General features: G+C 50.1%; 1 protein-coding gene across 2 annotated transcripts in view; it reads left to right on the top strand.

Moving 5' to 3' along the window:
- The window catches only part of Ptx1 (pituitary homeobox homolog Ptx1), a 153,026-nt gene extending 129,076 nt beyond the window's left edge, over window positions 1-23,950 (top strand). For both annotated transcript variants that reach the window (XM_089585043.1, XM_089585042.1), the window contains one exon: window positions 21,594-23,950. In XM_089585043.1, coding sequence (XP_089441169.1) covers window positions 21,594-22,115 — 522 coding nt within the window. In that variant the 3' untranslated portion in view covers window positions 22,116-23,950. The remainder of the gene's footprint in view (window positions 1-21,593) is intronic.
- Window positions 23,951-24,916: the final 966 nt, after the last annotated feature.

The raw sequence follows: 24,916 nt of genomic DNA, 5'->3' as shown, positions 1-24,916 counted from the left end.
AGCAAACACAAAGCACGCCGGCGGGGCAACGATGTTCCCGATCCCAGAACGCGCGCGAAAGCAAATGAGCTCACGGCGCGTGGTTCCCCTAGACGTCGCCGCCGCCTCGCGCGAACCCCTCTCCTAGATGGCGGCAGCGACCGGAGAAAGCGCGCACAGTGAGGAGACGCTGTAGGGGAAAGAAAAAGGAAAGAAATCCCATTCCTCAGGAGCAGGCGCCAAATCCTTCGCGGCGCCGCGCGAGCAAACAAGAGAGCGCCGGTCGGAGCGCGCGCGTTGCGGCGCCCAAATCCTTCCGAGTGCGTTTTTCATCCGCCTGTCGCGAGCAAGAAGGGGGAAGAGGGGAACCCCGCGGGGGTGGCCGCTGCTGCAAACTCGGGAGGAGAAGGCCCCGCTACGCCGCGTCGGCCCACGCGCCCGAGACGCCGTGCACGCGCGGCCGACGTTCTCCGCGCAACGCTGCGGAAGAGAGCGGCGGCGGGAAGAAAACGACCGTGGCCAACAAAGTGTTTATGCAAGACGCGTCGTCTCCCGGAGCCCCACCGCCGCGGCCGCTTTCATCCCTGGCCAACCAGAAAGCCCCGAGACGTGGCGCCCGCTCGATCACGCCCCATCCGCCGCTTCTCGCGCTGCGGCGGCGGCCAAAACCACGGCCGAGGCAAACGCAGCGTCTCGTTACTCTTCGCGACGGTTTTTACGTTGGAACGCCAAATGAGACGTACAACGAAGCGAAACCTTTGAATCGCGCACTACGCCCGCTTTGGTCACACGGCGAGTCAGCACCGTGAGTCTGCGGAGGCCACTAGGCTCAGTGATGAACAAAGGAAAAAATGGCTGAGGCTTAGCTTAGGTTAAGCCTAGTCAGATGCGAAGCATATTGTCGCCGAGTTGCATATCGAGGACGCCGCTTGGCTAGACGTTCTTCACGCTCTTCGTCAGTCTCTGTAGCACGCCGCAACTTTTGCTTCTCATTCCAACGGCAGCCCTGTCTCCAGGAGGCATCTCTATCCCGTGTACGCCTAGCAGAGGCAGGCGCACCCCCTTGTATACCGCCGCTCCAGCATCACGTGTTCACTAAAGCGCACCTAGCGGCAGAAGCAGGAAACACATTGGTCGCGACGCCTCGCGCGACGGCGCGAGCTGGGCCCCCGTTTCTCATCTGCTGTGACGTCACGCACCACGTGGTCATCCTTGGTCACGACGCCTCGCGCGACGGCGCGAGTTGGGCCCCCGTTTTTCATCTGCTGTGACGTCACGCATCACGTGGTATGACATGGAGGTCACGAAAGGTCAATGGTAACGACACCGCCGCGCTCGAGGAGCTGGGTTGGGCTATTTTAGTATGCTTCGCATAAAAGGCATCGCCGACAGATGCCACCACATCGAGGCAGAGTGTCCAGCTTGGCAACATAGCAATCCGTGCCCGTTGCATGGAGCAGAGGAGATGACCTCCTTCGTTCGAATTCCCGGATAAAGCGGATCCTTATATGGTCACGCAGCTTTACGACCTCGCTACCTTCATCCCATAGCTCACCGTACTACCCGCATGCCTAACCTATCTCTGCGCTCATATCCAGACGACCTTCGCTGCATCAATGGCATCAGAGTGCAGTCCAGTGCCGTGTGAAATGTTAAAAGGCTATGAAGCAACAAGCGAAGCACTCACGTACACTTGGGTTCGAAGTGACTGTTCGCCACATCTAATAGTAGCTACGCGCCCTCGACGTCAGGACAGATCGCCAGCAGGCATCGTCCGTCCAATGAATCAAAGGCAGGACCGACCAGTGATGACAGAGTGAAAAGCAGAAATCGTGAACAGAATCGTTGCAAACTACGGCCACAGGTTGACAAATGCGAAAGTAACGAAAATCGTACCAAGGGGCGTCGCAGCGCCCGGTTATTAGGTGCCTAAGCTTCCGGGCGTGGACGGCGGCACTCGCGAGCGCTTCGGTTGTGCCAGCGGCGCGGTGCGGCGTCCGGCCACATAAAGAGCCTCGCCCCTGCTCCAGCCTTCGGGCGTACTTCGCCCTCCCCCACTGCCTTGTCGCCTCAACGATGCGGCGGGAAACGGCGGCGTTTGCTCGCTACATGAAGACCTACTGTTTTTTTTCCCCGTTTTTTTTTGTTTTCGCACTTGATGCTGCGCACAGTTTCCCGATTTGCGCTCTGCGGGGGCACTGGCCACTGCCTAGCAAACCGAAAAGCGAAAGCAGAACGGGAGCGAAGCAGTTTTCACACTGGTGGCGCCATCTCTCGATAGCTGTCCGCAAGACGAACGAGCGGTTTCGCGGTCGTCCGCAAGTTTTTTCGCGCGTGATAATCTCGCTTTTTTTTCCCTTCTCTCCTTACTTTTATCTGGAAGGCCGGCCCGCAGAACGGAAGCGCCCAGGCTCAGCGTCCAATATATCAGGCGCGCCGCGATTCCTTTTATGCGCCACGCGCGGGGCGACGACGAAATACGACGTAAAAAGTAAGCGAACCATTTTAAATTCATCCGAGGGAGGCCGCCAAGTGCTCGTGCGGCAGAATCGATGGACCCCCGATGGCTCTTCTCGCTCGTCGCTTACACATTCCTCGCTCCTCCTCCTCTCGCCGCCCATTTATACTGGCGGCGCAATCAGGAACCTCCCTCGGCCAACGAGATGCGGCGAGGAATTTCATGAGATGCTCCGCGAGAAATAGGAGCCAAAGAAAGCCACGAAACATACGGCGAGAAACGAATAAAGATTCGAAAAAGAAACGGCGGAGACAAACTCTCTCTCTTCTTTTGATCCGGAGCTGATACCCGTGGCGTTCGCGCATTGAAAAACCTCAGCAGCCGTCGACGCAGCCAGTGAGTTTAAGCAACGCTCTGACGTCTAACGAGAGTTTAAACCCCCTGTCGGTAGTGTGCCCGCAGGTAGCGCCGTGACGGAAGCGAAGGGTGCGGCTTGCGTGGAGGGATCGGCGTTTCTTTCCCTCTTTTTTCCTTCTCGCCGTGCTTCCGGTTCGGGCGCTTATACTTCCGGTGCGAAACGTCAACTTCACATCGCTGGACCACCCGCGCGCTTTTTCGAACCTAAATCGCCAGCGAACCCGCCGCCACCTCCAGCTTTATTAATATTAAGCAGGCTGCCGGGCCGCGGCCGAAAAGGACACTGACGCTCTAAAGCCCGCCGGCAAAGAATATTTTATGTTTTGCAACGTACGAGGCTATTCTTAGTTTTCGATGACGTCAAAAGGCCCATGATCGCTCACTCGCGCCCAGAGAACTTCGCTCTCAAAATCATGGCAAACAAAAGAAGCTAAAAGAGAATGCCAGAGAAGAAAGAGAAATGGGGCGCCTTACATTTAGATGTAGGTGTATATGCGTTCATTTGTCTTCTTCCATCAGCTTTTTTGATGCGCCGTGCACTTGTTTTCGTTTGTTCAGGTAACCTTGCGCTTCGGGACAGCCCGAGTTTGACCGCCTTTCTCCTTGCGGTAACTTGGCACTTGAGCCCCCGGCCGCTATCGTAGCATATACACTTATATATAGTGCCCACTTTCATGCTGAAGAGAAGCGAGAATAACAGCCTCTATTGCTGTAAATTCCGTTCTTTTGGTGCTGCGCTATCGTAAACTTTGATGTGCAAGGAGCGACAAGTCTGAAAATGCCCCTTGATAATCGAAACTTGCTGACGTGAAGAATGCTTCCCTGGCATTCGATGTCGACGTCTTTCGTCTAAACAGGATGCAAAACCCATTTAAAAGTGCTTACACTGAATATTTATGTGTGGATAAGGGCTAAGAGCACTTTTTGGGGCCACGAACAGGGTACAGCATAGTGTGTGTTGACTTGCGTGTAGTAACGCGGCGGCATATGTATTCACGCGTGGCCATCACCACAAACGAATCGCTTCCTTTCAAGAAGCCATTTCATAGTAAATCTCTAGGCGGTCACAATTAAGTGCATAATGCATAGTCGTAAACGCCACACAAGCCGCGAGTCCGCTTCGCCGCTCTTGTGACGTCACGTTCATTTGATGTTACCCATGTCCTTCAGTTTTTATTGCCCTTTGATGCGTTGAGTGAGCCGGTATCACATTTGGCTTTGATTATCACCCCTAAAACATTCTTCCCCGTGTGCCACGCCACAGTTGTCAAAAGAGCCCAAACCGTTGCATTTGTGACCTGCTATAAGATGACTCACTCGCAGAGGGGAATGCGAAATTTTCAACAAATGCGGTGAATCTGTAGCAAGTAACTAAAGGAAGACGAGCAAGAACAAGAAAGAAATAAGCGTGCCTGTACCTCTTTTGCAGCTTGCTACCCTTATTATGAGAGTTCGGTCTTCAAAATCATGTCCAACATTCTGAGAGAAAAATCTTGAAAATTGGAAAATTGTAACACTCTTATGAAAATATTTAGGGTGATGGCCCATTCTTCTGAAATGTAGCAAAATCTTTCTTTTACAGTGTTTCCATTTCCGCAGCGAACATTTCAGACTTCCATAGAAAAGCAATGGGGAAAGCTTTTGACGATAGCAAAAACGTTAATGGAAAAAAAAAATTGCAATACTGTGGTTGCGTGATCTGCGGATATATTGATTGTTATAGTGAAATAAGATACATTATATGAAAATATTGCGTTCATAAACAGTTTCCAGCTCAAAATCAGTGTTTTCCAGCATTGTTTGGTAAGAAGGAAAAAAAATTTGAACGCAGATTGCTGTTTTCCAGCATTCCCGTTGCCTAACTGACGTCGTATCTTAAAAGATAGTGTCCTAATAAGCGGTACAATACGGGATATTCCGACAGCGCAATCAGTGAACGCCTACACGGCGAGATGCCGCAGACTTGACATCAGTGCCGCTGTCTTGGACACCACTTTTAATTGCATGGTAGTCGGGGAATATTTAAGTATATTGTTATGAATGTATTGATGGGGATGGTGTAATATTCCCATGCGTAGCAAAATCTTGCTTTTAAACTGCGTCCTGCGCTCGCAACGCGTATTTAAGACGGCCATAGGACACCAGCAGGCCCGTTTTAAAGAATGAATTGCAGAACACTACACAAGCGTCCTGAGGAGTGTTCTGCAGATGCATTGATTGTTATAGTGTAAATCTTGTGATATGCAAAAAAAAGTGCGTTCATGAAGAACAAAAAATTCACTTGTCCAAAATTTCTTGGCGTGATACGGTACATCGGAGACGCTGAAGAAAATCAAGAATTCATTTTAGTAGTCAGAACGCAACTCTTCCTCCAGCATTCCGGTTGCAGAATAAAAATTAAAAACAAAATAATAATCGCTATATATGTCGTTGGAAAAGTCTGGCATGATGCGTAAAACCTCTCGGTACATATATATGCGTTGCCAAAAATTTTCTCATGCAACAGCAACCAACAAAAACAAAAACTGAAATGGGCGAACCTCGCAATAAATAGTCCAGCACATTACAGCAGAACTTCATGACGATATTCATGTCCGTGTTTCACAGCACGCATTGAGAGTTCATCTCAGCACCACAAAAATAGTTCACGCTTCAAAGCCTCCAAAGGGGCTTTTTTTATAAACTCCGCGGCGAAACACCCATTCAGAAAACTCCTTTCAAATTCAGCAAAGTTCTGTCTCGAAAACCGTTGTTGGGCTACATGACTAGCGCACTGTAAACTACCCCAGAGACCGAGGCTGAATGAAGACGCTCGTTCTTACTTTGACTTAGGCTCTCCTGCGACCCCGCCTGAGAACAACTCGTCGGAATGGTGGTCACAATTGGATGCTTTTCCCTGAGACATCACTTGTTCGGATGCTGTGAGAGCATGTTCTCGGCTGTGTAGGCTGCCGAAAATTTCTGTGAACTCTGCTAGCCACCCTCCGATTGCACGTCCTAACATGTCTCAAAATGCAACACTTTACGTCCCGTCCAAAATTGCCAAATTAGCCTATATTGTGGGCCACTTGCGGAATTCGAGCGACTTTAAAGATTGAGAAACAAAGTTTGCGACGCAGAACAGACGGCGCGTCTTCCTAATGCTGTCGTCGAGAATCTGGCCGGAGGACATTCCTTGGTCCCGATCCGGTGTTTGGGCAGCAGAAAAATTCTGGGCGTAAATTGACGCTGACGCTTCATCGATTCAAAGCGAGCGCAAGAAGCTCGCATCCCGGCGTCCCCACCGCGTGGCAATCGCAGTCGCTCGCGGAGGCACTTTCCACTCTCACGAAGACAAGAACTGCGCATAATTAATTTTTGATCGGCCCGTGGTCAGTGTTTCCGCCTTTGATTGCCCTTTGATTGCCCTTCGATCGGCCTTTGATTGGCCTTCGATCGGCCTTTGATTGCCCTTCGATCGGCCTTTGATCGACCTTTGATCGGCCTTTGATCGGCCTTTGATCGGCCTTTGATCGGCCTTTGATCGGCCTTTGATCGGCCTTTGATCGGCCTTTGATCAGCCTTTGATCAGCCTTTGTTGAGTGTTTGATGAGCGCTCGATGCTTGATGAGAGTTTGACCAGTGTTTGACCAGTGTTTGACCAGTGTTTGACCAGTGTATGACTAGTGTATGACCAGTGTATGACCAGTGTTTGAACACGCCAGAAAAGCTAGTGCATTCCAACAAAAAGAGCAACGCAGGACGGCATGCTGGCTTGAGATGATAGTTGCACTCAGTGGGACGTGATGTGTGTGTCACGGCGCTCGTTCCATTTGCGCTATAAACATGAACCGGCAGTGCTAAGCTGCCTTCAACTCAGGCGCCAACAAAACTTTGCCCTGGCCATCAAAAGTGTAACGGGGACGATAGCCTATGAGCTCAACTCGTGCCAGTCGACACCCAAGGTTTGAGCTGTTGTAAGCAGCGCCTACCTGCGCTGCGAAGAGCCAAGTCAAATAAGGCCATTCTCAACGCTATGAAACTATGCAGACACACCGCGGCATGGAAATATTTTCGAAAGAAGCACGTCAGGCCTCCGTCTCGAGCCCTTACGTAGAGGCCTGACGTGAGAAAACTTGTCGAGTCATATTTAAGGCATGATGGCATTCACGTGGCGTCACAAGCGCAATTTTGGCGAACAACGCGCAGCTTCATTGGTGCCGTACACCCGAAACAGAAAAGGGTAAAAAGGGAGTAAACTATCCTCTAGCGAATTCCCTTTTATTGAAGGTAGTGCGCTAGAAAGCAGCTTACTCCATTTTGCTGCCATATAGGCGCATTCGTGTTTACTGTGTACGGAGCAGCTTCAGTGGTGCCTTACGGCGTGCTCCATGTACACGAAAATGGCGGCCACTGTAGCTTTTTAAAACTGTAGGATAATAAAATCGTCTTTTAAGTCAACACACACCATTCTGCAGTTGTAGCGTCCCAAGTACGCTTCTCGCTCTGCTGATCGGAAGGGACCTATTTCTTGATTGATCGAAGCACTGATCGCGCGACTTCTGTGTTGCGAAACAACGCTAAATCCCCCGGTGATTGGTACTAATGAGATTGCGCAACGGAGCCCCTGTCAGCACTTGTTGGTTCTTCTGCTCATTTTTCAACATCTGCCGTGTCGTGGCAGCGGGCCAGCAGGGATGTCGCAAGCTTGCCCATTATCTTTATTGATCAGCCATTCTCAGAAATCCCATATCGGTCCACTATCAACTTGGCACTGACGTCATTGATATATGTTTTTTAAGCCGCCTTCTAGAGAAAATTCATTTTTTTGTAGTCTGGAATATTTGTGGCTCTCTCTTGCGCTGACGTAAAATATTGCAGCATGTGTGTTGCAGACATTGCAAACAATGCAACATTGCAGACTGCAAAACACTCAACGTTTTATCGGATGAGGAATACATATGCAGAGAAGATGAGCCACAGGTTTGGATAACCGAAATGACAACTTCGTCGGATGTTCTTTGTCAGTGTGGTTGTTTTTCACGCGCCCGGACTGTGCCTTCTAAAGTCTTCGATTATAGACTCACATGTCGGGCAAACATAACCTAAACAAACGTCGCTTTACAAGAACTGAAAATGTGAGGGAAAGCATACTATGCGCAAGTCATGCAACGAAGTTTTGTGTACAGGCTTCTCCACAGGAAAAGACGTTAAGCAAAACTTTCTGTTGTACCTATTCCAGGAGTTCTGCACTATTTCATCAGAGACGGGGTGAGGGTGGGATGGCGGTGAGATGGGGAGATTAAACTCTACGTGGGTATCGCGCCTCTGTTGCTCCTTAGAAAGGTAATATAAATAAAATAAACAAAATGCAGCGGAAGGGGCCTAATGTATAAGGTGCATTATGAGGAACTCTTTGCAGCATCTGAAATCACGGTCACTTAGTTTTTGTGGCGCAGGACAAATTTCGGGGTGGTGCACCCCTGACCTCTAATTGGTGCCGTCACTGTCATGCGTAAAGTGTGAGACGCCGGTGAGGGTGCGAAGAACGCGCTTCCTGCTTTAGTCTTACAGCGGATACCGCCCCCGTGAGCCATACATCTCAAAATAATTTTGTTGAGTAAATAAATTACATTGGTTATTAATTTTCTGAAAAACGCGCGGATGTGGCTAAATTCCATTAGCAATTACTTCTCCCGCAAAGTAGTGCCATTACATTAGAATTACTCCCGAAAAGCAATGCAGTTATTCTTAAATTACTTTTTGGTTTTCATGCATACAAAAAGTAAACAGTAAAAGAGAAGCACTGACCCCTCTAAACACTCAATCACTGCATACCTACTTCGGTTTTCCCACCGGATTTCGTCCCAGCCAACTATTCCCTCATGCCCCTTCTTTCCTATATAGCACGGGCCATTACAAAGATCAGACAACACCAACAAAACAAAGAAAACAGAAGTATAACGGAACACTGGACACTTTCATTGCGTTCAAGACACAAACGGTGAACCTTGCTGCCCAGAGCTGTCTGCAGTGTTTGAAGCCTGCGAAGCAGGTTACTTATTGCTTCGGTGGTCTTTAGAATCGACCTTGGCAGCTTGCACATGGTAATGTTCGCGCCATGCACATTTCCACGGTGCTCATGGTCGATGCGAAAATGATCACGTGTAGAAGTTTCCGTGCACGTTAAAGTACCCAATTGGGCGGAAATAAATCCATAACCGTCGAAATACGGCGTGCCTCATACCGCCACGCAAAAATCCATTAACTAATCGCGAACGGCGGCAGGTTGGATAACGGCTTAGTAAGACGAATTTCTTTAGCTAAGTTCTCGACTTCCTCTGGCGAAATGCTCTCAGTGCTGCAATCGGGCGATATTACGCGAGAAATTTTTTGAAGCCAAGAGACTGACGCTCAGGTGGTTGCTAGCCACAGGCGGGACTCTCCTTGCCATTGCTGCGGGGAATTGCCCGGCAAATAATATAATATAATATAATATAATATAATATAATATAATATAATATAATATAATATAATATAATATAATATAATATAATATAATATAATATAATACACCTCCGCACCTCCACCTAGGCTGTTACGCGGAAATACTATTTACATTTATTTACAAGAGGTACGAGGTGTAGAATAAATAGCTCCTAGCCGGGAGCACCAACATGAACAGGGAGACCCATCAACCTCTTCTACTTCGTCCCTTTTCACGCGGGAAGCCACTTCGTCTTCCACTTCCACTTCGTCGTAACAATGTAACAAAAATGCAGGCTCTGTCTTCGTCGAGAGCAGATGTAAGCATGAAATGTTTGCATCCTTCATATTCCTCGTATTCTCCCTCCATATTCTAAATATTATTTAGTCCTCCATACTCTTCAGTGTCCTTCATGTGCCGTCAAAGTGCGTAGAGCAGAAACCTTTCTAGTTGCCGCCCATGAAGCATGGCGGAGACGATGCCAGTTCTGTCTTGTGCATCCACACATGAAGTCCGAGTCAAGCCCGTCCGGATGCAGCGTAATAATGTGGTGTTTGCTTTCTTTACGCTACGGGACACACAGGGCTATACCTGGGCGGAGACCACAGAACTTTAAAATCGTTGATCGCCTTTTCTGCGAATTGTCTCGTGGCGTCGTCAGGCACTTTGTCTGTAGGCTGAGCAGACAGCACTTCACGAGTGACGCTGTCAGTATAACCTGACTGCCGAGAAACATGCTTGATAGGCCCTATGTTATCTGTACTGTTGAAAAAATAGGTACTTAATAAATAGAGCATGCTCAACGAGGAGAGCCCGGAAACCAGCCTGGATCATTGAGCAGCAGGATGAAAAATTTTGTTCGAGGCCAGTGTTAGGCCCCTGGAAAAAGAGCTCTTACTCCTCCAATACCTATACTGCTCATCTACCCAGTCCAAATGAAGCAAATCCAGGAAGAATGGTAAGGCAAGCGGAGATAATGGCAGTGTTACATGTGAAAATAACGATGTTGTCATCGAAGAATAGGCACTTGCGCTCCTGTGCAGGAATTTCAATATGGTTTTTTCCTACGTCGATAAGATTTTCTATCCGCCGCGTCGTCGCATTACTTGGTGTATTTTGAAGCCATTCTTGTTCTCTATCTTTTCTTTCCCTCTGCTCCTCCTCCTGCATCTGCCTGAAACTCACGACAATACGGTGCGCGCGAGACATAATAGTTCTTTTAAAAGTGAAAACTTGTTAGCCATTCTGCTAACATTCGCACCCCTAATTTCCCCTCTTCATCAGCACTTAAGTTTCTCTCGTGGCACGTCCTGTCCGCTCCATCTTTCAGTCATTCGAACAGAAGCTCTCCGAACACGTCTTTCCCAACACACGTATACGTGTCTGCAATTCTCGCTCTCGCAGCCGCTTGTGCTGAGCGTTCTCAGCTCGTAATAACCACTGACGCGGACCAGCCGCGGCGCCCCCAGCGCAGGCGTGATTCATCTCTATATACTATATAAGGAGGGCGGCAAAACGATTCCACAGCCACGCCTGCTGTCCATTTGTATGCGTCGAGGTGGCGAAACGTCGGCGTTCGCTTGCAAGCAGCAATATATATAGCTTTGGTGGCTTAGCCCTGAAAGAGGGCAAAATAAGGGAGCAGAGAGGAAGGCGCGGTGCATGCTCTCGATCAGCTTTTGTTTTGGCTCGGACCGGCCCGAGACATCATTCCTTTTCTTGCGGCGCGGCGCCCTTTGCTCGCGGGTGTCGTCACAGCCAATCTGTCACGGCTGCCGTGAAGGCCGAGCGGTATTCGTCTTCATTGGCTTCGCCGCGGATGGCAGCTGCAGGCTGACTCCGGTGACGACGCGACGGCGCTTTGCAGACGCCTTTTCCTCCGCCAGATGCTGGACTCCCTTTTCTACTTCTTGTGTACGCATCCGCGTGAGCGGTGCCCAGCGCACCAGCCGTGCGCTGCTTGAAGTTAGGTCTCGTGCATCACCGGGTGTTTCGCTTAACATGGAGCATGATAAACAAAGTATCCCCGTTCGTGTCAGCGCAATGGCATCGGAGTATTGTTCTCAAGGGAGGGTGCGTGACGACAGGGCTTAAGGAAGAAGGATGCAGACGGGATGAGCGGTGTACCATAGCAACTATATTGCGCATATTACCAATGGTGTTATTAGCGGCCACCTTACTGGCACGGGAGGATTCATTAATCTTGAATTGATGGATTCAATAGAAAGGCTAGTTATGAGGTTTTATAACATAAACGTACATCCTCCAGGGAGCGGATTCTCCTAAACGGCATTCCTTTTTCTCAACGTCTCTTTCTTTTTTTCACATTTCTAACCCCCGGTAGAAACCTGGTCCGAGATTACGGCTCCTTGCTGCGGCTAAGATTTTTTGACTGTTTACAACTTGTTTATGTCAGCGTGCATTTCGGTCAGTGCTGCGCAAGCTCAGCAAGCTTCCTCTATGCAATCTGCCAATCCCAACGCTGCTATCTTTAGGGGCAATATAGCTGCGCCTGCGCCTTGCCATGGCAAGGACCGGTAAATGTGCGCCGCGAGAACCGATGCTCCCAAAGAGGGCGCGCAAGCCACTGATATTTGACTGCGCGTTCATTTTTTTTTTGCATCTATTCCTCGCTTTCTATGTTTAGTTGCCGTCACAAAAATTTCAATAATCTGGGTTCCGTTGAAAACTTGTTGTGCACTTTGTGTTATTCTATTGAAACCAACAATTTTTCATGAAAAAAATGTTATAGTAGTAATTTCTGACGAATATCGGCTGCAACACCATCATTTGCGCTCGTAGCGACAGCATAAGCATCACAGGATCTCCCGTCCCCTCTGCAGAGCTATCTGTGTGGAGTGGGCGGAAAGTATTTAACGCGAGAATTGACGAAGACTGGATAAATTTTTCGTGTATTTCGTGAGACTGAACTTGAGGACAATTAATAGGGTTTCAAATTGGACTAGTTGGTAGTTAACATGGTCAAACATAATTGAGCTTTTGAAAAGACTTGGGACAAAACAGGGACTACACGAACTCTCGTGTGCAACGGCGTAGGTTAGGGTTCTCTACGACATCTTGCTTCGGCGATGAGTTCGATGAAAAAACGTATGCGTGTTAGCGGAGACACTGATGGTATGTTGAGGCCCGATGTTGAGGCCAGTGTCTCCGCTAACACGCATACATTTTTTCATCGAACTCATCGTCGAAGCAAGATGTCGACGACTAGAGAACCCTAACCTACGCCGTTGCGCACGAGAGTTTGTGTCGTCCCTGTTTTGTCCCAAGTCTTTTCAAACGCGCAGTTATATTTGACCATGAGGACAATATATATATATATATATATATATATATATATATATATATATATATATATATATATATATATATACAGGACATATAAAAGCTGGCGTGTATCGCCAGGGTATTGCGTTCTAATCACAAATAGACCACCCTCACCAAAAACGGAGCTTTTTGTCAGCTGGAAAAGACCAATTAAAGAAAAACAGTTCTCGTCATCAACGGTCCAATTCCCGAGAAAAACGCGCATGCCTGCACAAATTTCTGGTGCGTATCCCAGAGACTACACCCCAAACACCAATACACCTATATGGGAGTAAACTGTCCTCTAGCGCACAGCTTTCTATGAAAGGGGTTGCGCTAGAGGACAGTCTACTCCCTTTTTGCCCCTTTCTGTTTGGGGTGTACGCTACGACGCCATTCACTTCAAAACGGCGGCAAAAGCCCGGCCTGTTATTACTTATGAAAAGAGACCATCGCACTCGATCAGATAAAACAAGTACTTCCAAGTAAATAAAAAATATTCAAGTAGCGAGCAGATTAATCTCGACGCCAGCGGTACGGCGCATTCATAAGTCACATGCGTGTGCGAGCAACCAAGCATGCACTTCATAAGGGGTAAGAAAAATTTAGTAAATCATAAGAAACTGCCCTGCTTGTCTAACATGTAACCTTCACAGTCTTTGCTAGTGTTTGAAATCCACAGAAAAGATAAGAACATTACAACAGTGTGTAAATAAACCGTTGAATGGCTTTCGCGCACGCTGAAGCAGCGCCAAATCACTGCAGTTGAAAATCAGGCCTCCAGGGAATGAGGTTCTGAACTCCTCTTCATCAGCGTTAGCTCCAAAGATGCACACGCATCTTCTCTCAGGACGTATGCTGCGGCAGAAGGAAAGAGCAAAACGCACTCAATAAAGACTTCGCGATTACAAGCACCGCGAAGTTGCTTGCCACTTCTTTGTCGTGACAGTTGTGAGGTTCTATGCAGAATAAACTGCTTCAACAAAGCCTAAAGTTTATGGCCGTTACCTTCGGAGCAGTTCCTGCATTGGCGGCTGCTACATTTGGGTTTACTCGATGGGCGATAATGATTATCCAAACTGATTATTACCCAAACTGATTCAATTAAATGACCCCGCCACCAACCTCACGGTAGTAAGCCGTCTGGCAGTAGCTTGAAAGATAGCATCATTCGATAGCATGATGCACTGGAACGTCGGAGTTTAAAAATTTGGTGTAATCGCAATGACACCGGCACTGTGGAAAGCTTTTCCAAACTGTTGAACAATGATTGCTTTCAGGGAGTTCACGTGTTAGGCAATTCATATTCGAGTATATCACCATCCCTAATACTGCGTAGTAGCTGAGCTTAAGCCCGGGTGTTCCGTTTGGAATCCCTGAGTGCATGAGTTGCGGATGATTTAGCTGGGATAGCAAACTAAACAAAATGCTTAACAAGAGAAAAGAAGAGCATTCGTTGCAAGGTTACGTGCATTATCCTCCTGCTCTTCTAACAAAGCTGCGAGCAGGCTCGCTTTCAACCAAATGCACTCTCCTATGGTATAGAAGGAATTACTTTCCACGTTCCCTTCGTCCAACATAAGGACGCGGGAATCAGAGCAATTTTTATCCACGTCGTGAAGCAGTGTTCATTTCCCTACTGATAATTCCCGCATTCGGGCGTCCAGGATGCCATATCTCCCATATCTCTTCGAGGGCTGGAAAGGCTTATGCCTTAAGCCAAGCGATAAGAAATAGGAAAAGAACTGAAAGCATTGGCCGATTAATACCCCTGCAGAGCGGCACCGGCCTATCGCCATTGATTTGAATGGATATTGGGTCAATGGACACTGCAAGTGCCCATCTGACAGTGGCATTAGCTTCGTGGGAGACCGAAAGTGGAAACGTTTTCAGTCTACAGTTACGGCTACTCGAGCGGAAAAACGCCCGTGGCAAGCTGTTGGCAGGGAGGTGTACTTACGTAGGAGAGGCTGCATTGGAAACGACACGAAAGTTACGTGACAGTTCTTTGAACTTCGCTCTAGGGCCGTTCTGGACATGGTTCTGTAATATGGATGTACAGCCGGCCAAATCTTTAGCTTGCGTGCGCGACGGCCGCGTTTTTCGTGCTCCTGCAGCTTATGACGGCGCAAAATTGCTAAGATATCAAATTTAAGCAGAGACTCACTAAACCCCTGCTTAATATTGAGCTTTCTCCAAGTTTGCTTCGTCACAAAGCGCACGAGCGCTGAAAAAGCGGCCGTCGCGCACGCCAGCTAAAGATTTGGCCGGCTGTACGTGGCGGTGGTTGAGCGCGCCGCGTCCAGAGCGGAGTGCGGAGTGCTATTGTGCTATGCCCTGCAATGACTCCTAGAGCGTCCAAGAGGTGGCGGCACCGACGCTCGGCACAGGTACTGGATGGAGCAGAGCTAGTCGTTGGCTTCTCCATCCCGCGCAGCTGAAGAACCTTTTAAAAGTTCGCGACTTTAACGGTGCGAAGACTATTACGCGATCTTAAGTGGAATCCAGGTCTGATTCTTCATTCATGGCTTAGATTATGCATCGATAGTCACTTGTGCGAATTTCTTGGCCTTCCCTGTGTGCACACAAAGGCCGCGGCATACTTACAAATCGCCGCTGTGCCAAGCTTCGTCTCTCCGCACTTACACGACTAGTGGACTTGTGGAAGCGATTCTTATCTGTCGCACCTGTTTCGCAATTGCCCATTCAGACTGCTGCGGGAAACGAGAAGGATGCACACGCATAATGTCCGAAATGCCGCGTGTGTTCTGAAGGCGCCATTCTGCAGCCAGAGATAACGCTGACCTTCCGAAGCGTAGCATTCACGCGCAATGAGCGAGCTCGCTTCAATCTCGGCGCGCCTAATAAGGACGCGCTCTCAGTCATCCCCGGGCACCTAACACACAGCATGCATACGTGTACAGCGGATAATAACGCTCTCGCGCGCACCGCGGCTCCCCGGGGGACACTCGGTAAAAACGAGAACAAAAGAGGGCCGACGACAGGGGCCGCTGCACAGTGCCGCACGCACTCGTAACCCGCACGTAGGCAGCAGCGCGCGAGAAGCAGCAGCAGCGGTGGCTCGGGACGCCTGCGCAGTGTCTGCGTATTCGGCGGCGTATTCTTTTGAGCGGAGCCGGCCCGCGCGGAGCGGGCGCCAGACCGCTGTTCTTCTTGTTCTCGACAGCGTTCCTTGGGCGCTGCTGCCAGGGGACGCCAAATGAAGACGGATCGCGGCTCCCGCTCGGCGCAGCACAGGCGTGCCGGTGAAAGCAGCACGAAAACGCGGCCTTGCCGCCAGAGGGTGGCAACGACGGCGGCGCTGGGGATCTGCCTTGCGCCCCTTCCCCACTTTCCCGCTAGCTCCCGGAGAAATCTAGCGCGCTGTGTCAGAAACAACAGAGCCCGCAGCTGCACCGAGGCGGGAGCAGAAGTAGGGAGTGGGGCTAGGTGCTGCCTCCGAGCGCGCTCTCTGCGAAAACCGCTTTGCTTTTGCTTCGGGCCGTCGGCGTATCGTGCCGTTCGTTTGTACGCTTTGAGCGCCAGTGGTGCGGCCGGCGGCAGTCGGCTCCACATTGCCGGGCATGTGCCTCGTTGAGATTTGGCTTGCCCGTGAGTGCGCCATACTGTACAGGTACGAACGCACGCCTGCACTGCGGAACACGCCTGACAAGGGTGCGCTGTCGGCGACGCTGCGACAGGCGTGGACGCAAGAAAAAGAGCGCGGGGGGTCATATATATCAATTACTGGCCGAGTGTTGCGCGAGCTTCGCCGTGTGTTCGTATGTACGTGGCCGCGCGCTCGTTGAAAATTAACACGAGCCGGTGGTCGGCGCCGACGTGAGCGAAGAGGGAGAGCGCCGGGAAGGGAGCGGACGGCGCCGAAATCGCCTCATGAAAAATGGATCTCCGCCACCGGCGCCCAGGGGAAGAGCGTCCCGCTGGGAGAGACACGCCGAAGAGCAAAATGGGGCGCAAGAAAAGGCAAAACTCATTGCGCCGCGCGTAACCCTTTCGGCCGGAGGAGTTAACGCGCACGAGGCGAGCACAGCCGGAGCCGCGTTCTTGATTCTGCGCGCTCATCTTGTTGCTGATCATTGCCTGCGCCCCTTTCTCTCCCGCTGGGCTGAAAAGTTCGGCCGAGAGACCTCGTTGTTCATGCATGTTGATGGGTTTCCCAGCGTCGCGTTGAGCTCGTGTGGCTACGCGGTGCGCGCTATGCGCGAGGCGGCGTGGTTATAGCGGCACCTTACTGCACAAAGCAGAGCCAGCGAAACTCTCTACACGTGTGGCGAGAACTGCAAAATCCCGTGCCATCGCGGCTCAGGAGTCGCGCTTGGAATCGCCGTCGTGTTTACAGATGACCGTGGAATCTTTTCACCCTGAATACTTAAACTTTCAGGCCAGCTCCTTAACGCCTCCTATGCGCACTCTATAGGCCTACTGGTGTTTTTCAACTGTGTATTGCGTTCCTGTTACAGGGGTATTTTATGCGAAGGGATACAGTGCGGAAACACCATAGGTGTTTCCATGCAGAAAAGTGCGTGCGTGTTTTTGTGTGCAGCGTGCGTTTTTGTACGTGTGTGCTCATGCTGGTATCACACGGATTCATACCTGGCGTTATGTTGCGATACCAACGGGATCAAGTCGGTCCACCCCGCGGAAACAATTTTCCACGGTACTTGCCCGCAATTTCGACAAAAAGGAAATTCTAGAAGAGCTGTAATGAAAAGGACCAAAACTGCGATCATAGCACTAAAACAACCATAAATCACACCCGTGAACTGTGTTGCGGGAAACAGTGCTTCAGGTTGCAGTATTTTAAATCCCTTTCAGCAAGTTTTATCAGAGTCTTTAGGATTTTTATGCGCTCTTCTAACAGGAGGTTCCCTGTTAAGCTGTTAGGTTTGGGACCTCCTTCGGTATTTACCAAATATGTCTGAGTATTTCGTGATCGATTGCAATGAACTGATTCTGATTCTCAAATGTCATCGTGTTTTCCAAAGTGTTAAAAGTACGAGTGAGAACATCCAAGTTCAAAAATAAAGCGCGCTTTGGTTTGGGAGGCGTGCACGGCAAAAGAAGTGCTGTTTTGTAGTTATTGCTCGTAATTATAATTGTATAAGGAATATCTTGAATGCGCATCACTTTATTTTCCTCACGTGTTTTATGTGCAATACATGCAGTGTTCTGGTTAACTTTTAGTACGAGGGAGGTGCAGGCTTCGGTTTCCAGTGCCGCCAGGTATACTCGCCAGTTTTTCAGTCGACGCCAGCTTTTCCCTGGCCTGGCGCTCTGCTCTCTGCTTGCGAAATGCTTGCGAAAATGGACCCTTTGACCCCAGCTCCTACAGATCAAATGTGTTGGCCATGACACTATTTGGGAATGCCGCCCTTGCATCACTGCAATGAAATCATCATCATCGCCTTGTTTACATGTGAGCACGCTAAATGTGTTGACTTCACGCATTGTTTGTAGCATAGAACGTGCTGCGCTCATAAGAGTAGGTCAGCTACGGGGCGTATCTTGTGCGGAAATGGGCAGAGAAACAAAGACCTAAGCAAAGAAGGGTTGGACGCGAAGCGTGCGCACTAGACAAAGCTAGCAATTCTTTCGTACAGGATAGCCCCTTCTCCCATTTCTCAGATCAGTACGGCCACTTAGTAGAACGTTTTCGCGGGATGTCCAGGGAACTTGGCGCGAACAGGACGAGGACAAGAACAACAAAACAACGAAAAAGACCCCACAGGGCGCAGGCGTCGTTGAATCGCTCTCATAATTATCAGCAATTTCAGTGATCAGCACACACAACGTTGAAGAGTGTGCCTGATGCCCGATCTACATGAGTGCTCTCCTACAACTTACAAGAATAAACAGCGTTGTGGGCAGCAATTTCAAATGTTGACACAGATACGAGCTGTACGCTTTCGAGTTGTGACAGTTGTTTAGACAAAGAAATTCTCAAAGTTAACAATTCTTCAGCACCAGCATTTCAGTTATTGAAATTGCATAAATCATTGTGCTATACAGTTATTATTAGTTCACTTATGCAGTTACAGGGGATCACAAATGAATTTTTCTGTGCGGTTGGGCGTTGTTTAAAACTTTTGCATACAGTTTAGCGGTGGCCATTAATGAATTGATTGGTTAATTGGTCGCGTTGACTTACACGTCTAACAAGGAAATAATAGTACACTACGTTTTTTGCTGCCAAGTGAGGCACTCTTCTAGGTTTAATTTTGACAACTACCCTTTGCCCACCTGACAAAAGTTCCTAGTACTCATGCTTCCCGTGCATAATCGAGTGGAATCAGCTAAATAACAAAATTGGCTCGGAACCAGTTTTAACCTTGCTCTTGTCATGACTAAAGGGACAGAATAATTTCTTTAGTTATCTTGGAAACGTTCTACTTAATTTATAACTTTTTTTGTGCTTTGAGCGCGAATTTTTCTCAATTATTCTCAAGTTGCTCAAGGCGGCGTGCGAAGCACTGCCACTGAGAGAAGCGGAAGAGTAAAGTATGGAGTCCCATGAACTTCCCATATCCTGACAGATCAGCAGGCGGTGAAAAGATGTTTGTGACCGCACGTGACACCGCCTAGCATTTCTTCGCTTTCTCTGCAAGACTGCGGGTTGCATGGTTACCTTCTCTGAGCAAGCTGGCACGGGATGGAAACAATTGTTCGCAATGTGCTGCTGCTACAGAAGTTGGCCTTCTGAGAGGCGTGCAGTAGAGAACCGCATAGAAGAAGGGTGCAAGCAACTCATTCGGCTCATGCGGCTTCATGGATTAAGCTGGTTACCAGTCACGGCTATAACATAGACCGATTAATTGGAAACTTGATCGAGGATTGCCCCAGCCCTACTACAGGTAGACATGTAGTCGCCCCTGATGTGTATTGCGTCATTAGCCGGATGCTGGATGATTGGTTAAGTGCTGGGCTGAGGTGGGCCCTCCAGCCAATGGCGTGTACTGATTGTCATGATGCCGTCGTTAATCCGGCTGATCCGGGCTTAATCTCCTTGCATCTGCCACGTTGGTACGCTAGCAGGTACCACGACGTCATGCCAGTCGGTCGACGCCAGTAACTAGAGAGTAAAGGTCTGTATCCCACTGCAGACCTTTCCAGTAAGGGACCCCTGGGCGTGGCTGTACTGCTCCCTGGACTGTTGTGCGCACCTGGTGCTAGGGGGATGGAAGCGACAGCGGAACTAGTTTGCAACAGTCCCGAGAGGAGTCATCTCAACATCTCCCTCTCCCGATGGAAAGGTCTACAGTGGGACATGCAGCGAGACTGTTCTATCACTCCTAGCACTTCCAAGCTCCATATTGGCAACGACGGTTGTTTCCGCTCACTGTCGCGTGATTTAGAGCGCTTGCAACACAAAAGAAGCCGAAGTCGCCGGCCTGAGTACTTTTGACAAAACGCTGCAGCCGTTGCGATGACAACGTGGATGACAACCTTGGAGCCGCCCAAGCTGTGGAAGACCGTACATATTAAGGCGAAAGCCTTTAATGCCTCATCGTTGTCGACAGCAGGTTGTCAGCAGAGATGTCACGCTTTTCTAGTCAGACCAGAAAAAAAAGTCTGTGCACGATGGGATTCGAACCACCAACCTTCCGTTCCGCAGCGGAGCGTGCTAATGGCTAAGGTATACTTCCTGCCAACGCAATGTAGTTCTCCTTGTCTAGGACGCTGGAGGGTGTTTGCAGAAAGGCGCCGAATCAGACGGATGCCTCCCAAACGACCCACAGTGTCTCCAGCTTTTAAGATTCACAAACAGTTGTGTACTTAATTAACATCTTAACCACACATCAGTGACACAAGCAGCAATACCGCGCTAAAGGCTTCCGCCTCACCGCACTTTAGGTCAACAAAGTGCCCCTTCCCCCCCCCCCCCCCCCTGAATTTTTTCTGCTGAGTGCAAGCGCTGACCCGTCACGTCAGGTTGTCGTGCAGTGAGGATGGTAACCTAAATGCATAGTGGATATCAGCACCAGCACGACGGCAAAGACGGTGAACCAGTCATACCAGAGGCATAGGCAGCGCTGCGTGCGTCTTTTTATTTGCTCACTTGCTCATTCACTGTGCGGAAACAACTGGGCCGCATTCTACTTCGGGCGATACCAGCCGGCATGCAGACTGCACAGGTGCTGTGGAGCTACTCTCCGCAGCTTCATTTCCACCTCTTCACGTTATCACGCTTCAGCGACCTACGGGCAGACGCTTATCTCCCATAAAAAAAGCACCTCTTTACCTAGTGTTCACACGTCCGCACGTCTTCTACCAGTCGGCTCCTTATGAAAGCAGCTTTTTGCCGACAGACGTCTTTGGGTGGCAGTCGCAATGCAGCGGGCCTCTCTTCCGTTGATTGTCTCGCGCTCTTCTGTATGTTCAGTTATCTTTTTTCTGTTTTTCTTTTCTGCTGTTCCCCTGTTTCAACCTCGGTTATTAAGGCCCTGAATGCCCCTGCTATGGGGCACTGGGTTACGGATGGCCACATCGCGTACAAAATGTCGCCCAATTGATTTGCGCTCGAAGCTTACGATTTTTTTTTGTGTGCTATAACGACTGCTGCTAAAAAAAAGAAAAAGAAATCTCCGAATTTTTCCGCTGCCATGCGGCTGTACCCACTGACCCGTCTGGTTTCGCTTAGTTTCCTTCGCGTTATCGGTAGCCATGTAATCCATCAGGTAGGTGGAAACGAGAAGCTGTGTGCAAGCTACCGCAGGAAAAAGTTCTGACGTCTAATTCTATTCAAAATATCGTAGTGAGGAAGCAAAAGTAGGACTTTGTTTGTCAGCGATTGGAGTCCGCAGAGGGCGTAGTTCTTGAGAAATAAAAAAAAAGGCGTTTGGATTCATTCCGACGTGGTTCATAGATCGCTCATTCTGATATGCTTGTGCTCTCCTGTGCTAAACGCGTGTGTGCCTTCTGTTCCCGCAGGTGTGGTTCAAGAACCGGCGCGCCAAGTGGCGGAAGCGCGAGCGCAACGCCACGGCCGAGCTGAAGAACGGCTTTGGCAGCCAGTTCAACGGCCTGATGCAGCCGTTCGACGACACGCTCTACTCGGGCTACTCGTCCTACAACAACTGGGCCTCCAAGGTGCCCTCGCCCCTGGGCGCCAAGAGCTTCCCGTGGGCTAGTCCCCTGGTGCCCGGCGCCCAGGGCATGGGCTGCTTCAACTCGCCGCCCGCACCGCCCGGAATTTCGTCGCCGTCCATCGTGCCGACGCCCGGCAACGCGCTGGGCGCCGCCGGGGCAGCCGCGGCCGCGGCGGCCCCCTGCCCCTACGCGACGCCGGCCTCGCCGTACGTCTACCGCGACCAGAGCATGTCCTCGTCCATCGCGTCCCTGCGGCTCAAGGCCAAACAGCACGCCGCCTCCAGTTTCAACACGTACAGCCCCCCGCGGCAGGCGAGCGCGTTGTCGCCCTCCTGCCAGTACGCCGACCGCACCAGCGTCTAAACACAGGGGCCCGGTGCGTGGGCTGTGCGCTGCCGACATGGACACTTTCCCCTCTTTCTCGCGCCAGAGGCTCGGATGGCGCTGCCTCGGCTGCCGGCAACGGGAGCCCGAAGACAGCACGTCGGCGCTGGCGCGCTCCTACCTCTCTGCTTTGCGAGTCCCGATCAAACTTCTCACGTGGACATACGCGCTCACCTCACCTTCCTTACACCCACTTTCTCCGCTGGAACGCGGGAAACGGTTTTGGCGCTCAAGGAACGGATAACGGAACTCAGGCCAGACATGCACCGTCACTGCGCGAAAGGCTTGGACGACGCAACGACGTCGGAAAACGAGCTGTAGGAGCGAAAAACGAGCTTGAGGTTGACTGGGGCCCAGTGCAGATGTTCATTGCTGCAGAAGGCCACAGCACTAGGGTGCAGTTCAGTGCAGAACGACTGCTGCACTTAATTGCGCCTTAAGCTGCCACGCAAGGGGCAATTTCTCGATCGGAATAAGTGATATATGTGCTGGGCGGAACATGCCTGGAATACAAATGAATAGTAAAGTAAGCTGCCGCTTCCAAGAGGGAATCAACGGCAAGGGAGTGGGAAACATTGTCGTATTTTGCAGTTCACTTTTTTGGAAAAGCCCATCAGAACATTGCATTCCGCCGAGAGAAATAATGTCTTAAAAATTTGCGGCTATATCAATGCAGCACATCTTTGAGATGGATATAATTGGAGAAAGAGAATCCTGGCCCCAGTTGCATGTTTTGTATTGGCCATACAGCGCTCGTGGATGTGTTGTAAATACCTGTTCCATTTTACTTAGCCACTTGTAACAAAATGTACGCAGCTTCGCCTCGTACATACCATCTGTTGCACCAGTTCTCACTTCAAGGTGGCCACAGTGTGCAGGCGACCGCACTGCTACGCAGGCATCGCTGACACTCGCTATTTTTCCTGTTGTAGGCATCGATGAGGAATTATGCTATCCCTCATGAGCTCACGCGAACAAATGGAGTCATTTTACCAACATGCGCGTTCAACCACACGCTGCCTCGGGCGTCTTAGCGTGGGCGTGTTTGCAAGAGGTGGTACACGGTGTACGGTGCGGCGTGAGTTAAGGCTTAAGTAATAGGGGAAACAAAAAACTAGCGCATGTTGCGGGAAAAAGCAGCATTGCTGGCAGTCTCCTAGATCAAGAAGGTTTTCTTGAAGTCATAGAAGTTATTTCATGGGCTATAATAACTGATATACTTTTGAACTGTTGGAGTAACGCTGACAGTTTCAGCTGGAAAGTAAAAAAAAAAATCTTCAGGTGAAGTGCAGCTATGTTGTACAAGTGGGGCGTGCGCTCTGAACAAATGGTGTAGAATTCGAAATGCGCCACGCAGCGCCACCTACTGGCTTCGGGCACGATGGTGTGGCTGTGGCCATGCTGCCCACCAAATTTCTGGCACCTAAAGAAGCTATCAGCGCTCGCGAGCAGGAGCAGTCGTCTGCTGCTCTGGAGCTTCGCATAATTCCTTCAAATAATAATAATAAAAGTTGAATGGAAAGTCCTTTTACCTGAAATTGCCTCGCTTCTTGCTTGCTTTGAAGCTCTTGAACTGTCCGGTTAAATTTTTTTGTGTGCCTACAGCGGTTGAAAAGTTAAATGCGTAATCTGAAGAAATCAATTGGATAAGGGCGAATTAAAAGCTCCTGTTTGCTGTGTACGACCGCCGGAACCATCTATATTTCATTGAGTTTTTTTTTTCTTATCGTTAAAATGAATGCGGGGTGTGTCCTAACAATAACCCCATAGTTATTTCAAGTGCCACATTCTGCACATATATTCGGTCCAGTCCAGTCCAGTCCAGTTGATGCGAAGTCGCACGGCAAAGAACGGATTCAAGTTCCGCCCTTCCTTGAGCGCAAAGCAGTTTCCAGTCGTGGCGCCACCTTCCCCCTCTCTTTCTCTCTCTGATCCGGCACGCTCGTTTGGTCCTCGAGGCAGGGGCCCACGGACGCTCTCTCGCAAACAGTCCTGGATGTGGCGACGACGATGGCATCACACACGGTGGACTTGTCCGCGGCCCACACCGCAGACGTCTTTGGACTTTTCCACGGTCCCATTTCGCAACGCAGCGCACGGCACCGGAACTCTTCCTGCCTGCGTCGAAAAATATCGCCCTCCCTTTCCTGGCGGGCCTGTGGCCGAGCACAAGTCCTTCTGTGCCCGGCGGCGGGACGTCGTCAGTCTTCGTGTGTGTGGATGCATGACTTTTGGGACACGCAAGTTCGCGTGCCGAATGAGTCGCGTGTGTTCCTCTTTTTTTTTCCTTTACTGTGACGCGTGTATACGCTATCTGCACGCTTTTTTAGAGCACGCTGCGGAGGAAGCATCATTTCAGATCACTGCACCTGTGCGCTTGCAGTTATCTGGAATGACTGCAGCACGACCAAAGAATGAAACCAACCTGTGCAGCAGCTCCGGCAGCAGTGGTTGACGAGTCCATGCCTGCTGCACGTCAGCACTGCTACGTCCATACGGGTGAATCACTTGAGGTTAACGCGTGCGGCTGCTCCGTCGTAACCGGGCCTTTAGTGAGAACCGCAGCGTGGTGCCGCTGTAAGAGGCTTGGCCGATGCGTGTCGTCGCACGTAACGACGCTTCATGACTTTCATTTTCTGGTCTCCGCCATAGATCACTACGGGTTCGGCTTCGCGCTTGGCCTGCGTGCGGAACACGCTGAAGCATGTGATTCTGGCCCTCGAAGCACGGCCGGCACGGTTGCCCCCTCTCTGTACGTGCGCCATCATGTTCGCAGTGCC

The sequence above is a fragment of the Amblyomma mixtum genome, chromosome 3, assembly GCF_055824585.1.
Source record: "Amblyomma mixtum isolate Tamu chromosome 3, ASM5582458v1, whole genome shotgun sequence".
NCBI classification, from domain to species: domain Eukaryota; kingdom Metazoa; phylum Arthropoda; class Arachnida; order Ixodida; family Ixodidae; genus Amblyomma; species Amblyomma mixtum.
Note: the sequence above shows the minus strand (reverse complement) of the source record. Positions and strands in the feature narration are given on the sequence as shown.